Raw genomic sequence first — 17766 nt, forward strand, 5'->3', positions numbered from 1 at the left:
AGCTTTCTAACACACTTCCTATTGTGCCAGGCATGGCATATTAAGTGTTTAAATAATTTCTTTTAAAAATATAACTCATTAAAAGTTTTCAGAAGGTCTGTCCAGGATCTCATCCAGCATAAGGACTTTCAATGATGCTATTTTTTTTTTCCCAGCAGTACTCAAGGATCTGTCCACAGTGAGTCCTAAATCCATTTCATTATTTGGTGTACTGTTTCAAACACACCATAAGATGGTACTTTTGTTCCTGCTGTGCTGCATTTCCTATAATCACCAAGAAAAGAGAGCTGTCTCTGGGTAGAATCCTTTGCTGCACTGTTCCATCTCCTTCCATCTCCACTGACTCTGCATTCCGCCAGCACACCATGCAAAGATGAACTCCAGGATCCAGATATTTCTGCTATTCTCCAAAGTCCTTTATGGTATTAACAGCCTCAGTAGTCCATCTGTCCCTTTCTCTTGGGCCTATTGACATGGTGTCTCCTTTGTGCAGAATACAATTGGATGATCTCTGAGGTCTTTTGAAATATAAATGATTCTATGATTCTAACACTTCTCCTCCTTTCCATTTTAAAATCCTCATTTTAGAGGAACCTGTGCTATCCCACCAAGTTCCCTCTAGTCTTGCCCTGACAGCTCTCAGAACAACAGTCCTAGAGCTCAGTACAGCCAAGGGAGTCAGTACAGTCAGGATTGCAATACAGGTGGCTGGCCTGCCCTTCTGAGCAGGCAGGGACAATTCCTAAGTCCTCTTGATCTTGGATAGGTATAAAAAGACACAGCTTACAGAAATAAGAATGCAATGCTCAAGAGCTGTGTTGCTAGTGCATACTTTTGGAAGGACAAAGAGGGAAAGACATCAGCATACCAAAACTATTCTTATGCTTGTCTTTCACCTTCTATCCTCTCTCGGGATGAAGGTGAAGGGGAAGGAGGAGAAATACATGAGTGGTTTTATGCACCAACAGCCTATTCCAGAGGTAGGTCAATCAGCTGACCTCTGGATACCTTCAGTGTTGCAATATTTCAATAAACATCTTATGCCTCCAGCCAGAATGCATTTAGTCCTGACCAATTTGTGAATTTACTTTTTTTTTTTTGCCAGGCAGTGTTAAGGATTACATAGAAACAAGTGAAAATGAGTTAAAAGAAACTGCAATCAATTTCAACAACAGAAAATACAAACTGCCTAATGGGGAAACTGTGCAAGATGGAGTAGTTGTATTAAACAGAATTGTGATGAACAACTAGTCCCTGGCTATGTAAGCAGGATAGATGACTGACTACATCCTTTCTGTTTACCATCTTATTACATAAGATTCTTGTAGAAAAATGTGCCATACTGTTATTTAAGCACAAAGTCACACAGAAAGCCTCCAGCTGAGTAGGCAACATGAGCCAAGGAAGCCACAGTTTGGATCCTGCCATCTTAACATGTTTGTCACAGTGCTAAGTTCAGCTGCCTCCCTAGACAGGGCTATGAGGCCTCACACTAATTTAGAGAGGAAGGAAGCAGAAAGTGGGCAAGAAGAACTGTAAGAAGCTTTTGCCCACTTGCAAGATCCTAAAAAGTAACTGTGACTGTCAAATCTGAACAATGCCCTTTCAAATAGGTGTTTTACTGTTTTACATACAGTGCCCAGTCTGGCCAGATCTTCCAAGTCTTGCATTTTTGATTGAGCAGTTGAAAAGCAAACAGATGGTACACTTAAAAAAAAATCTATAGTATCTCATAATCAAAATGAGATAGTTTTGATTTTTGTAGTTTTGACAATCCAGCGATTTTAATAACCATCTCTGTATTTTCAGAGCTAACATGTGTACCTTCAGACATAATTCATAACCAGAAAGGTTGTAGTCAATAACACAATATTTTTAAGGCCAAAATTCCCAGTTCTACTATTGGTACAGGTATTTTAAGTGGTATTCATGTGAAAACCAGAACTGATCTCATAAAAAACCTGTTTAACAAAGCAGCAATATCTTTGAGCCATGGTGTTATGTAATTAAATGCTAAATGTTGACCATCTGTCATTGTACTCACAGGTAAAAATAAACCAAGGATGCAATGTTAAAGCAAGTCTTTCTTGGAGCCGTGGTATAACCCAGCCAGAGGGAGTTGGGGGGTTTGAGAGCATGTGGCAGAGGGCAGAATTAATACAGAGCCTGTCTGGATACACAGGGAGGCTCTACATCACTCTGAGTTGCAGGAAAGGCACTGGCCAGGACACCCAAAGTGTATCCTGCAAGAGCCTCTGCCCTGGGCACCAGCTGGCCCCCCTTTGCTTCCCCAGAAGAAAGAGGGTTGATAGATACGAGAGAGGCAAAATGTGGCTCCAACTTTGCTGCTGTGCTGGAGTAACTACACATTGTCCTTTGCTCACAGCTTCTTCCAAAGCCATAATTAAGTTCTTAGTTGAAAAAGAAAAGGAAGAAAAAGCAATTATGTCTTGAGGTCAAGTCTCACAATCAAAATCAAACAGAGATCAAACATCCCTGAGACTGTTGGAGGAGTTTGGCTTTGAAATTCAAGGCTGGGGCTCACCATTGACACAAAATTTTCATTCTTACAAAGTATAACATTTCAACATGATTTTAGTTGAATGACTTTCAAAGGGAACACTGCACTTACACAAGAGGAAGCCTTACCCTTAGCCTTCTCTCAAATGTAGAGATATTGCCTTTCGTCTGCTCTCTCCTTTGCCTCCATTCAATGAGATTTGAGTTATGCTCTCCAGGAAGGGAGATATTGCACTTCCCTAACGTGGGGCTGACAACCCCTGCTAGAATGTGAGGTTCTGTGTTAAGCGTGATTTCCATTCCACTGGCAAAGGTGACTCTCAGAGACCCGTCTGGGCTGACCCGGTAGATGTTCTGTGTGTTATCTGTCAAAAAACAACAAAAATCAGCAAACAGAGAGAAGTTCAGATCTCCAGATCTATAAACCAAATGTTAGGCACAACAGGGCTGAGTTTGTAACCCAGGGAGGTTAGAGACAGCTGAACACCAACTGCAGTGCGAGTTTTACAAGCTGTAATCTCCAGGCCTTCCCAAGTCTGAAGACTTTTTGATTACATTTGGCCTGATGATTTCCATTGTGAAGGTTTCCTGCAGCAGGAATCAAGAATTTTTGCTTTCAGCTTAAAAGGATGTAAAACCATAGGCTGAGTATTCACCACTGATACTGTGATGATCTTAGCATGTTGCAGGTCCCAGCAGGACAATGTACTGCTTGAACAACTGCAGGAGTATCTGAGGTCAAACAAGAAAGCTGTTTTCCAAATATCTAGGATGACAGCCATTCTCCCATTCTGTCCCTGTTCCCTGTGTGACTGTACAAAAAGCTCATTCTCTTCCCCATTAGCAGCAATACCCTGGGGTTGAGGTGCAGGGATGATCAGCCACAAGGCTGAAGCCTGGTGCAACAGACTGACTGGGAAGTGACTGTTGGCAGAAAAATTAATGCATCAGCAGTGGTGAGCAGTGAGCAGCTCCAGAGCCTCAGGACTGTGCCACAGAGAGCTGTTGAGGGAGCTGAGGTGACCCAGCACAGCCTCCCTCTCCTCCCCAAAACTACCAGAAGTATGTGGAGGGTCCAGAGCAGGTCTCCACTGAGAGGATATGAAGGCAACAGACACTGGAGCTACTCTCCCTTGCCTGGGCACTGCAATTCCTCCTCTGCAGGCAGAGTTGTGCCACATTGTCTGGCATCTGCTCAGGCTGGGCTATGGAGGTTTCTGCAGCTCAGCTGCCACAGTGAACTCCAACATGAGCCTGAGTTTAGTGCTAACATACTGAAGTCTCACCCTTACAGTGAGACTGAACTCACTCCAGCTAGGGAGTATCCAAAGCATCCTTTTTTTTAAGCTGGTCCACACAGAAGTAACTGGTCCAGCTCTTGAGATGTGAATACATGGAAAATAGTAGGGTATGCCAGAAAGTAAAGATAATTGGATGTAAGGATACCACAGCTGACTGGCTGTTCACAGGGTGCTTTGTGCTAGTTTCTCAGAGATATGTAAACATGTAAATTATATGAATTTATATGACACATATAATAATTAGAGCTGTTCATTTCTGGCACTGCCTGTTGGCAAGCATTTTCCTGAGACAGACTTTGATAATATACTAACTTTGAAGAGTTTCAGATTTAAGGACAGACAGATCAGGCAGCAGACAGTGCAGAGAGCAGATGGTCACTTGGACAAAGCCTAACAGGTGACACAACAATATAATTATTTCTATGTATGCAGTGCTGTCTCTACCACATAATAATAAAGCAGTATGAGTGGGTATCTTGTGAGGTGAGCTCTTCCTAGTTTTTTCTTATAGATCAAAACTTGAGAGAAAGAAAAGTTCTGTGATGTGCTCAGTTACAAAGCTTTTCTATAGCAGACCTGCAAAGAAATCAGAGAACTATTTCCCAGCACCTACTCTCTCAAAGCCTGAGCAGTCCATTGACAACAAAAAAACCCAACAAAGACAAAAGACTCCAGATGGATTAAACTATGTAAACCCAGAATTCTGGTGATGAATCTGCAAAATCTGGAGGAGGACACTCCATTCTGGAGGACACATCCCATCTGGAGAGGCACTTCCATTAGGCAGAAAGAAATTTTTTTTTTTTTAAGATATATGATATTATCAGGGAAACACTGTGGTGTCTACAGGAGTTGAGTAAAAATCTAATCCCCGAGGCAGCCACTAGCAGAGGTGGATCATGTTTCCCCTTGCCTACAAATACTGTCACCAGGACATAGAAAGAATCCACAGGATTGGCCAAACAAGGCATTTCAGTGCTAAAATGTCAGTGGAACCTGCCATTCTTCTAGGAAGTATTTCTTATAATGACAAAGCTCAGTGAATTGCAGGCTAGTCCAAGGCCTCCAAATACTGAAGTAGAAAGTAGCATGTAAAGCCTGGAGACATCAGAGATTTCAATAACTAGATTTTATCCATGGGATTCTTCTGGGAGAAGAAGAATTCACTTTTGGTTTGTTTCTACCTGGTAGCTCAGGAGAATTGTAGCTGTTTGTGCTGAAGCAAGGAAAAAACAAATGAACTAATTCTGATGTCTTTTTTTTTGGCTAAGGGCTAAGGATACAGTAATGTCTGGGGGTCAAAATGCAATGATTAGGGAAGAAATAACAGAAACGCTTTTATTACCTTGTTTTAAAGTATAAATTGTAGAGGTAGCTGAGAAGTTTGTGGCTGTGATCACATTCTCCCTGTTTGAAGTATCAAGTTCCACTCGTGTCAGTTTTTCAACGTCGCTGTGGAAGCTGCTGACTTCCCCTGTCGGGAAGGTTGCATTGGTCAGGTGGCCGTCGGAGTCATACCTGCAAACATGATGTTAAAGAGCCATGAAAATACACCACTACTGTCATGTAGCATACTCCTAAAAGCAGAAAAAATAGTGAAAAAAGTAGGAAGCATTGTCAACACTGTGCAGTAAGCAAAAAGGTAAGAATTGGTCCATTTAGTCACTCAAAACTCATTCAGTACCTAATTGAATTTCTGCTTGGAGTCTTTTTCATTGGTGCTGGATCAAATACAACTGGGAATACTATGAGATGCTACCTACATCACTCAGCCTCTGCCAGAGGTTTCTGTGCTGCTCACAGCTGGTTGGGGTTTCCCCCAGTGGGCTGCGATGCAGGAACAAGGCCACTGGAGGTCACTCGGTGTTCAGGCATCCAACTCGCCCCTAAAACATCATTTTTGCACCCATAAGATTAAATAAAACCAATTCTTTCCTTCTGCAACACTTAAAAGCTGCCTTTTGTCACAGATGTGTGAAGTACATAATATGAGTGGTGAATGTAAAAAGGGGACCGAAAGTGTAACAATAGTGATAAAATTAGATTGAAATCTGCAGGAATTAAGTTGCCTACATGGGTTTTACTCTTGTGTTTTGTTTCCCACGGGCCTACTTAAATCAGCAGGAACTCCTCACCTAGAATCTAGAGCACCACATTTCAGTTCACCTAAACTTCATCAGTGCTAAAGAAATTCTTGTAGTTCAAGGTACTTGATTGCGAATCAGGCCATGTTACCAAAAAGTCAATAACTAATTCCAGAGCTCTGGAACAGGTTTCTAACAGGTCTTTTCAGTTCTACCAACTTATTTCTCCTTTCTGATGGTTCACAAGGAAACCAGCACAGAACATTGCTTGGTGCTTGATACCGTTTCATAATAATGCCTCATATCTTAAAAATCTTACTCATGCTGACATGTTTTTATTCACCTAAGACAACTCACAGATATTGCAGAGTATTTGCATGAGCAAAACCAACTCATGTTCATAAAACAGAAACTCATTTGTGCAGGTAGGACAGCATAATTAAGTTTTCACTGTCTCCTCTCATAGAGCAAACATGTCCTCAGCTGGTGTATCAGCTGGCAGAACTGCAGTGCCTCCAAAGGAGCTCTTCCAATTCACATCAGCAGAGATTTCTGGCTATGTCCTTCCCTTTAAGGTATTGGCATCATTTCTTTAGGATCTTTATTCACCCTTAATTAGTCAAGACAAAACCTGTATGTCACAAGAAGTATTGGCGAAAAAAATCAGGATTTTTTTGTCTTCCCTCCAATATAAAAAAAGAAAAATAGAGCAGCTGTTCTTTTCCAATTAAACACTAGAGAATGAACTAATGACCATCTTGTGTTTTTTTGACAAGTAAGTTGAAATTAATCAAACCTTAAATTCAAAATAATCTCTCTCCTTTTCACCTCTCACTGCCCTTATATACATTGTGTGACTTATTTACATTCTCTCTTTATGCTGGTTCTGTGCAAGTTGACTGGGTGCCACAGGCAGCGATTAAAATTGACTCAGATCACTACTTTTCATCATTAGAAAACTCCATGAACATCAGGCAGTTATATTTCATTTACTGCTTGATCAAACAGATATGACAGCTTGGTAGGTTATTTGGATTTGCTACTATACCACAGAAAAATTCCCCAAAACTGCATTTTTAAGGTGCAAATACAGCTGGTTTATTGCAATGTACTTGTGCTCAAGACACAGGATCCATCTTCACTAAGGATCCAGTTTTGCTGCTGATAGTGCTGCTGCTGAGATACAAAACTCACTGTGTAGCTGAAAATGGGATAAACTGTTCCTGGCTGGCTGGCCAGATAGGTGCTGACTTGTAATGAGACCTGAGCACATGCCAGAGGCCTCTCACTTGTGTAGATGGTCCCACTGACTTCAAGGAGGACATGCAGAAGAGTGTTTCAGTATTGATTCCACCACATGATCATCTAAAGGGGTTTTTTTTCTTCCAGATTGCTCCATGAAACCTAGCCCTCTGAGGACAGGTTCTGTCACCTTCCACATGATAAACAGCAGCACACTGGGACTCAGCTTCTGCAGAGCAATATCCTACCCATACTAATAGGGGTGGAATCATGACATATTTCTTAATGTTAATTTGGGGCTCAGTTATGCCACTGTTAATCATGTCAGTGACCATTTAATCATGCAAATAATTGCATTGATTTCAGTACTCACATGAGGAAGTGCTCACCAGTATTTGAAATGCACACATGGGGATATTGCTTCACAATCCATTTGCATTTCTATGTGTAGCACAGTTAAGAGTTATATCATTTCAAAGGGAAAGCAGTCTAATTAATTTTTTCAGAGAGAGTTGTTTCTTGCAGGTGTTTTCTTGTCCTTGATTTAATAGAGGCCCAGTGCTTCCCCTCCCCTTTTACAGCTTTAATGACACAATATTAAAAGAAATCTAGATGACTTAAAATTGTACATTAGCTATAATTGTATGCAAGAGCTCTTTCAGCACTTCAATTCCATCAGATTAGAGTAGATGGATGACAAGTACTTTTGTAGGTGGTTTTCTACCTCTTAATAATTTCCCTCTGTGAGTGAATCTGACATATAGGTAGATGTTCTGAACAGGTCATTATCTTTGCTCATATTCCCAAGTATGTGTGATATGTGTTGTTAAACAAACTCATCCCTATTTCAGCTAGACAGTGCCATGGGTTGAACTATTGGATGTGAATGTGCATCTAGCTTAAGCACAGATGATTTAAAGCAATTTGAAAGTTGCTCTTAGTTCCAATGCTACATTCACACAGTGCTCACAAGCAATTCATATATATAACTAAACCCTTCAAAATTCTAATTTTCAAAGGGAAACTGGCTGTCAGTACAGAATGTGACCTCCCTGGAAAACAGTATCAGGGTAAAAGATAACTAAGGCCATCACAGCCCATGACCTGTTCGTGGCAGCAGGTGAGCAGCATCTCCTGAAAGCACAACTACTCAGCACAGAGGTGATTACAGCCCACTGCCCCTCTGACTGGAGCAGATCAGGTGAGATTCTGTGTTTCAGTCATTGAGGAATTTGTAATGTATCATGAAAATGACTTAAGATATTGGACTGAACATAAATATTAATGACACGACTTAATTTAATTTACACTGTTTAATTTTGTTGTTGTTTTTGTAATGCTAAAGTTGTAATTCCGTTAATTTTCCCTGACTGACGTAGGCTGGCAGGAGTGTGTGGTCGTGCAAAGCCTGGACAACTTGAAGCATTGGTGAGGACAGTGTTTACCCAGCCTGTAGTTAAAGCTGAGAAAGTATGTAAAACTGTTTAATTTAGCAAAATTTCTTTGTGTTAATCATATACATCATATCAATCCTCCCAAGGCACAGGTATTTCTTCATTAAGAAATCTATACTACATACAACAGGGGGCACTTGCAAGCAGGTAAAGCCCTTTACAAGATCTTTCAACACTTGAACCATACTTTAAAAAGAGGAACAAGCAATAATTGTGTGAAGTGGTTTATGCTCAATGTCAGTGGGACAGAGTAAGAATGCCAGGATTGAAAGGCACATGACTAAAAATAATCTGCTCTCCCATGCTCTAACAATCAAGGTCCTGCAACAAAGCCTGGTGCTCAGCATTCTAATAGACATGACCTGGAGCTACTGTAAAGGGTCTTTGAAAGTGTCATTGGTCTGTGGCCTGGACTGATACCATCATCAAGTGGGGATATACATGGGTAATTCTCAGCACTGAAATTATTAAAAGGAAGCATTAATACATTTACAGTCAGTTCTGTTTATAAAAGGTGACTCTGATCAGTGTTTGAACAGCACCAGGGTAACAGCGAGCTTTGTGCTGTTGCAAGAGAGTTTAAATTTCCATCAATAGATGTTTGATAATGATAACTGAACCAGGAAGGTCCTGTAAGCGTTTGTTTTCCCACATATTGTAAAAAAAGCCCTCTCTAATGGCTTATACTTATGCCCACTCTATTAATTTAGTCTTTGGCAGAATAACAGAGAACAGGATGAAGAAACATCCTGTTGAATAAAAAATCCCACATACTAGGCAGCAGTTTTCTCTGCCTTTATCCTACTTTCATTTGAAGAAATTATAATTCTAAAAACCTGTCATGACAGTGACTCAACTACCTCTCCAGGTGATTCAGGCAGTAACTCACTTCTTATCAAAGTGTTTTTTGTTCCTATCTCACCTGGATGGTTTTCATTTTAGTTTTTGACCATCAACTCCTATGCTCCACAGAAAACAGGCACTATTATCCTCCTTAAAGACTCCAAATTAGGACTGCAATGTTAACATGATTTCCATCCAGCACTTGTTGCATCCTCAAACAGGGATTATGACAATTAATTACAAATAATGAGAAATCCTGATACATCACACCTCTTTATAAATCAAAAATGAACTCTCTTGGGTTGTTCCTTCTCTGGGAGCAGATTGGGATGTTCTGACCCCATCTTTAAGTGTCTTGTCTCGCTTTTTACAAGTTCTCTCAATGGTCTTGTTTATAATGCCTTTCTTACTCCCCTTATATACAACCTTTTGCTATTACATATTCTTTTGCTACTATTATATATCCTATTGCTAGTACCTTCTCCTCCTGCTGATAGAGACAAGCTCACTCTTGTCTTTGAATATTCCTTCCACTGAGATTTTCAATTCCCTCTGCAACACTCCCTTCTCTGATGAGTATGCTAATTTTCCCCTTTTTGCCTTCCTCAGGAATTTTGCAAATTCCTGATTCATATCACAACTTGCCTGTACCACTTAAGTTACAAAAAAAAAATCTTGTATTTTCATTTAGAGAAACAGATTCACAATAAGAAAGTGCAAATGAAGTATAATTTCAGGCAATTTCTGCTTTACTTAACAGGCACTGTGCAGAGACCTACATACGACAGGTTTAGGCACCTAAGAAATGGTAGTGCTTTATTTTAAAAGTTTGTGCAACAGTACTGCTTGTCCTGTCTCACACAGTGTTAGTAGCAGGGTGTCTTTTTAAATGACTAGAACTGTCTAAAAAAGATTTACTGTTCATTTAAAATAGGGTTCCTTGCACCAGGCAATTAATGTTGTGGACTTACTCATACACAGTTGTCCATCCGTTTTCATCGCTCTTGGTTGCTAGAAGCCCTGTGTTTCCAGGATATGTCATCAGGGCCAGGTTGTAGCCTTGGGCATACACCCTTTTCAGAACCCCATTGCTGCTTATGGTGAGCCAGTAGACCTGGCCCCCCGGCACCACGACCCACAGGGGCAGCCCGCTCGTGTCCCTGCGGATGTGAACCGAGTTCCCGTTGCTGCTGGTGATGGTGCCAACATCCCCCTCCCCACTGTAGGAGAAGTTGTAGATGTAGTCCCTGGTGATGAGGTTGAGCGTGTGCAGGTGGGTGCCGTTGATGGTGAACTGGTAGAGCTCCTGGTCGGCGGGCGAGGCGATCTCGTACAGGTTGGCGTCGCTGAGGTGAGCCTTGTTCCGGCTCACGGCGCGGATCCGCACGTTGCCCAGGTCTGCCACGTACAGCGTGTCATCGGGAGACACTGCTAGGGAAGAAGGTGCTTTCAGCTTTGCATCTTTGGCATATCCACCATCACCTGGAGGAGAAATGGTACTTTTAGCAATCTCTAATGTCCTTGTTTGAGCTGATCCCCTAAGCCTGACACACGGCTTCTCCTCAGTATCATTTACAGGTCAATAAAGCAATATCCTCTTCCAACTAATTAAATCCCTATTATCTTAGGTTGGTGCAATTCTAAATTAGTCTCAGTGAAGACAAACAGGAATATAAATTATCTAATTCACAGTATTTTTGCTGAGTCCCAAACCCTGCTGTTCAGGAAAGCTCTAATGCAAAGCTGTGAAAGAAAAGACCATGATACCTGAAGTTTCATTCCCTACTTACTGTCTGTTGGCATGTAGTTAAAGTAGAATTTTCTTGTAAATAAAACAAAAAGAAAATAAAAACCAGTAATTCAGCTAAAATGACACTGAAGGAAGATTAATTTATACTTATTAAAAACTCAACACTACAGGAAAACAAAATAAGAACAGTAGCCAAAAAGTGCCTTGAGAAACAATCTCTTTCAATATCTCTTGACAATTTACTTGGTTTGTGTCATTTAAGGTTTCAGGAGGATTTTTGGATTATCATGGGCTATATGTGTCTATCAAAATGAGTTTACATGAGCAGGATTTTCTGTAACTAGCAAGAAAGCAGATTAAACCTCATTCTTAGGGAAAACTACATTACTGTGTGTATTGCTCTCCTCTTCCTGACTGAGACATGAAATTGCTGGAGTGTTTGATCATACATACCTTCCTTGGAAATGGAAAAATTAGTGGATCTTTCTGCCAAGCTGATCCTGCCTTTCACCAGACCAAGATGGCACAATCATTAGATTTGCCACAGTTTTTTCATTTTTCAGCACTGAGAGTAGTTTTCCTTAATAGGAACCCTGTCCATGATTCTGTTTCTCAGTGGTCTCCTGCAGCCACCACTAAAACTGGCAGCACTTGGCAATGCACAGGAGGCTTTGATTATCATTACAATGCTGGGTCAGCAACCCACCTTCTCTGGAAGACCATTTGCATTTTTTCCTCTCTGCTCTTGACATACTTAACGTTTTCTTGTCAGTAATTAACCTTTTACTTGAAATGAGAGGCTTAAGAATTATGATGACATTATTATGGAGCTGAACATGGCGGTTCTTAGAGATGACAAGATGGCAACATATTGCATGCCTCTGTATGGGAATGCTGCCCTTTGTCCCATTATGTTTTAATGAAATAAAGTAGCCACACTTTGTTTTGGCGCATGCAGGGGAGAGAGGCTGTGCTGCTGAGAATGTTCAGCAGTGCACTGCAGGCCTGGCACTGGTTGTTCCAGTTTAAAACACACAAAGAAGAAGAAATTCTGCACAGTAAAGGTCTGCACCATTTTCCTGGTGGTGCAGTGTGACACAAGTGATGAGAAGGCATAAGCTGGTGTTTTGCACTTGATATGAAACCCTTTGGTACTCTTCTTGCTGAGAAGGGCTGCCTGATCTAGTAGTATTTAGGTATAATTTGGTACCATCTTCAACAGGGGCAAATGCAGCTGCCACAGCAAGACAGACTTGGAACTAATTCTGAACAGTGTGCAATCTCTGGATCAAAAGAGAAAAAGCCAGGACCATCCTGAAGTTCCTCCAGTGGCAACGGAAGACTCATACGTCTGAAGTTAATGGATTAAATTCACAAAGATCTGCTGATAAGGTTTTGGGCTTCCCAAGGAAACTGAATCATTGCTTGTCTCTCCTTCCCCTTGTCACTTTGCTGATCTGCAGCTGTGTCAGAGGATCTCAACAGAGAACAGAAAATAACAAGCATCTCCTTACCTGAAAAACAATCACAATTAGGATCAATCTTGCAGTCACAATCTGATGGGGCTCCAGCAATGATAGAAATTTCGCCATTGGTTGTGACCTGCTGGATACGGTTGATTTTCCTTTCATCCGTCTCTGCGATGTAGAGGATTCCACTGTGGGACACGGCGATGGCCCTGGCTGACTCCAGCGTGGAATGGATGGCCACCTTGCTCACCAGGAAGTGGTCGATGCCGGGCACCTGGCAGTGAATGGGGCGCCCCGCAATAATCCGCACACGCCTGTTCTCGGAGATCTGCAGGACAATGTTGTTGTCCAGGACATACAGTGAATTGTCCAGAGGGTTCACTGTGAGGTCTGTTGGCCACTCTAACCGCACCTGGAAAAAACATTAAGGGGAAGGCAGGGAAAAAAAGGGAAAAAGACTCATTAGGGCAGTGTGGCAGTTTTATTCAACCATCTCTGATCGCATCATCAAGACACCTGGCAGATTCTCTCAGCACTGCTTCTCTAGTACCTTTAATTAGGTTTGGAACAAGTTTCAACAAGCATACTCTTTTCTGAGGTCCCACTCCAGTGTGGAACAAAATTTGATTTGAAAAGTAATTTAGCACCCTCTGAGAGGTATTTGCACAAGTCCATTAAAGCAGGAACTTTATTATACCTATGCAGTCATGCAAATAAAACACACACTTCATGTCATGCAACATCAGCCAGAAAATTTTCTAGGTCTAAATGTTATTGTTTCAAGGTTGCAGTCAATGCTGGCAGAGTGGAAAACAGTGAGAGGTTGTCAATGTCGTAACACTTTAATTGCCTGTTAGCACAAAAGGAAAATGACATAGTAGAAAAGTAGGACACATTTCCACTATTTATTTACTAAGCAAGAAATGTTAATAAGACCTATATGCCACAAGAAATATAAGCTTGTTAATGCTTTTTAACAAAATAATACACCAATATATCATACTTTGTATGATACAGTAGCCAAGCCTAATTATTTATAATGATTTTGCTTTGTGAATTCATTATTTCAGTCATGGATTAAGTAAATTTGTCATACTTAAGGGTAGCTCTTTGCCTTTCTCCATGCAGGTGAGAGTGTCAGCCAAACAAAATTTCAAACCAAGCTGGAGGAAATAGACGAAAAATTACCTCACTCATCTGATACCTGCTGCACTGTGATCTGGAGGAATTAAACATGCTTCAAATTAAAACTGGGGCTGCCTGTCAACCTGAAAGTCAACCAGTACACAGGCTGCTGATTGCAGCATGTGCTGGCCAGAGCTTCAAACTCCTCTTGCTGAGAAAGCTCGATGGGCAGCACAGGATTGCTGAACTGGGTAACAACAGAGCAGGCTGGTCCCTCTCCCCAGCTCATGGCCAGTGGAGGATTTGGACTCCAGCTTGTCTCTGGAAAGGTCAGAAAACAACTGAGCCCCTGAGATTGCAAGAGATCACATTTTTGTCTGTCTCAGGATGCTTTACTTGTTATCCTTCATTAAGAGATGGCTGCTTTTACCTGAGTGGAATTTTTCTGGTGTAAATATTTCAATCGTCAGAAGACAATAATTACCAGCCTATATAAGATTTTATATGCTTTACATGTCACAGAAGCTTTTACTATTTCACTTACTGATTTTGATGCTGGTTTTGCTCATTTTTCCACTGTGCTAATTAAAAGCACTATGAATGTAGAGACTGCTGATGCTAACACAATGCTCAGCACTGAGAAATACCATATGGTGAAGTGTGTGGCCATCGCTAGCCACCTGCTTGCCTGGGGTCAGCTCGGGAACCAGGCTCGAGGCCAAGTCTCTCCCTTTCTCAAGCAGCAGTATTTCCTGAATAATCTCATTTCCAGAAGTACTTGCTGGTTTGGTAACTGATGTTTTAATAATGTGAGGGCACTGCGGCTGCCGTGTCTCATCCTGCGTGGTTACCACACAATTACGAAGGCTCACGGAGCAATCCAATTCCTCCTTGTGCCCAGTCCATTTGAGCAGACAGCATCATAACTGGCATTAAGACTAATGCTGCTGGGCTCAAGATTTCTTCTGAACCAGGTGGTCGAGTCCCTTCAAATGATGATAAATGTGGTGAAACAGTTGGAAACACATTCCTCCCATAACAGTGCTGATTTCTGTGCACGTGTGACTGCCTGAGTTCCACCCACTGCTCTGAAGCTGGTTTGCACACCCCTGTTAGCTCTTGGTTCAGCTGAGAGTTCACTGGGACACCAAATAAAACTCTTAAGTTAACAGAAAAATCTCTACAAGGCTTTCTCCAGGAAACTTGGAAAAAAACATATTTGCAATGCATCTTTTAATGCAGAATAATTGATCTACCAAAGTAGATGGATTAGTTTTAATGGCAAACAGACACCTTCAACTTTAACGGTCTCCACAGATGGCATTGATGTAAAAATAATCTTTGATTAACTGTAACTAGACTATTCACAATTAAAAATCTGGGACAAAGCTATCTATTTTACCATAATGAGCTTGCCTAGCACCTGCCATGTCTGGATAGCTGGTTTTCCTTTGCGGACTAGCTGCACTGCCTTTGCCCAGCAAATAATGTGAAATCCTCCCACTGAGAAGGTATGTCTGGTGTCCTACAGATAAACAGGGACTGGTTTGGGCCTAAACAACTTTTTCTCTGGTTTATCTGAGGCTGATTTGGTTTACTGAGATAGAAGAAACTCTTATGCAGCTGCACATTTCACTTGAAGCAACATGCCTAAAGCTTAACAGCTGTTAACTGCAAGCATATTTGCTTTCGTACTGCTCACATCTGTAAAACTAGCTGCAGTGAGGTAAAAGTAAATAAAATTTTAGTTGGAAACATCCAAACAATTTTTGTTACTACACCAGAACTGCTGCCCAGCTCTCTGCTCTGCAAAGCTAACTGAATGTTATTCCTACAGCTTCCCCTTCTGTGGTTTAAAGCAGTCATGGATGTATCCATGGTTTAATCTCATCTGAAATATTAAAGGTAGCATACACCTGTGTGGAGATTGCAGCATAAAAATCAGCTGCTGTGCACTGCAAGCTTATGCTGGTGAAATTGGAGGGGAAAAAAGGTAAAATAGTCCAACTAAAATCAAACATACACAATAACACAAATCACTGAGCATTCCTAATCTGAACAAGAATTTCACAGATTTAGAAAAAATATGCACTGTTCCTGTCAGGATTAGCCTTCATGGCATCTAAAACTGGTGTAAGATGGGACTGCTGCTGTCCCCGTCCATCCCTTCTCCCAGTGCAGTCCCCAGCAGCAAGGCCAGTTTATGTGTTCTTACGGAGAGCAGGTTCAGGACAGTTTGCTGGCGAAAAACTAATCACCTAAATCAGCTTAAGCTGAAGTGTAACTGCACCCTCAGGTTCACTGTTACCTTGAAAAGTCACTGGTTGTTTACTTCTCGTTAAAGCAAGCTGCCCTCTGGCAGCTTCTGTGACCAAACCATCAGTTGTGTTCCTTCGAAGGCAATAAACATATTACAGAGAAGCACCTCGATTTTCATCTGATACCACTGTGCCTACTGAAGTTTTTCCAGACAAAACCTCAGTTAGAGTTAGGATATTAAATCAGTTAATATACCTTTTAATTTGAAGCAGTCTTTCACAAGTCCCTGTAAAAAAGTCCTTTTCCATATATGTATATGTTTTTTCTAACTCAAAATTGGGCCAATTCCAAGTATCTTTTTTCTTATATTTAATGAGGCTTTTTTTTCTTTTTTTTTTTTTTGAGCAGTGACCACAAATGGCATTGCTGATTATCCCATTATAAACAACCAGCCAGGGTTTGTTTACTCTTCACAGACTAAAATTTTCAGGTGACAATTCTGGTTTGGCTCATGGGAGACTGAGTATATGCAATGGAAATCATTGACAAAACAAGTGAACCCTTGAGCAATGAGACTTTTTACATATAAGTATTAACATGCCAGCTTTTCTGGGAATTCAGCATTTAACTGTCAACATAAAGACTCCAGCTATATCTAATAATCCATCTCTGGTTTGAGAAGTGCAAAATTAACGCCCACTGGTTTGGCTTTCTAATACATTTTTTCATGTCAAGTGCTCCGGAAAACACGAAGTGCACTAAGGTGGCTTCAGTTAAAAGCATTTTCACTGGGAGATCTCACCAAGGGCTGCAACACAGGCTGCAAGTGAATCTCTGCTCTGGCACCTGGAGCATCTCCTCCTCCTTCTTCATTGACCTGGGTGTCAGCAAAGCTGTTCCTCTCACATATTCTCACTCCTCTCTCTTGAGGAGGCTTTTTTCTCCTTCTTAGACACATTATCCCAGAGGTGTTACCAATGCTGCTGATGCCTTGGCCAGCGTTGGGTCCATCTTGGTGCCAGCTGGCCTTGGATCCACTGGACATGGGGGCTTCTCACAGAAGTCACCCCTGCAGCCCCCCTGCTACTAAAACCTTGCCACACAAACCCACTCCATTTTCCCACAGCAAAGCTTGACAACTAAAATACCATGAGTGTTTTGCCCAGAGGCACTGCCAGGACAGTCCACACTTATATACTTAACCATATGTGCCTGAAGATGTACACACATCCACAGGTTACTTTGTGCAGAACACTGCTTCACTGTTGGTTTTGACCATATGGGTAAAACTTTCTGCACATTTTGCATGACATTTGATGGCTGTGCCATTTTTGGTACTGTTTTCAACAAATCATATCAAACAATTTATACCGTTCATATCAAAGTAAGACAAGTAAAGAGTGAAAAATTTATCCTTGTCTGCAAATGCCAGTTTCAAGAGCTTAACTGTTTGGTTGTGGGGGTAAATTTCACTGGGATAAGTTTCATTTATCATGGATTAAAAGAAGCTGCGCAAATCCCTAGAAAGGCTTCACCATTGCTTTGATTTCTTGCCATGCATTGCTTGTTTATTTTGATTCAATTTCACATAGTAGCATGAAATTTATGCCAAAATTTTTCTGATAGTCCTGACTGATGGATTACTTCCTATCTGTGCTGCTCAGCTTCAAGCACTTCTGTTGATGCTACCTCTGCCTTTCTTCAGCTCTATGACATGCA

General features: G+C 41.3%; 1 protein-coding gene across 1 annotated transcript in view; it reads right to left on the reverse strand.

The window, feature by feature from the left end:
- TENM1 (teneurin transmembrane protein 1) overlaps nucleotides 1-17766 on the reverse strand; it is a 309396-nt gene that overhangs the window by 13513 nt on the left and 278117 nt on the right. The window contains exons 23-26 of the mRNA XM_069015347.1: nucleotides 12709-13075; nucleotides 10416-10926; nucleotides 5167-5339; nucleotides 2650-2885 (exon numbers count right to left, since the gene is read on the reverse strand). Of these exons, the coding sequence (XP_068871448.1) occupies nucleotides 2650-2885; nucleotides 5167-5339; nucleotides 10416-10926; nucleotides 12709-13075 (1287 nt within the window). The remainder of the gene's footprint in view (nucleotides 1-2649; nucleotides 2886-5166; nucleotides 5340-10415; nucleotides 10927-12708; nucleotides 13076-17766) is intronic.

Source organism: Aphelocoma coerulescens, chromosome 4A, assembly GCF_041296385.1.
Source record: "Aphelocoma coerulescens isolate FSJ_1873_10779 chromosome 4A, UR_Acoe_1.0, whole genome shotgun sequence".
NCBI classification, from domain to species: domain Eukaryota; kingdom Metazoa; phylum Chordata; class Aves; order Passeriformes; family Corvidae; genus Aphelocoma; species Aphelocoma coerulescens.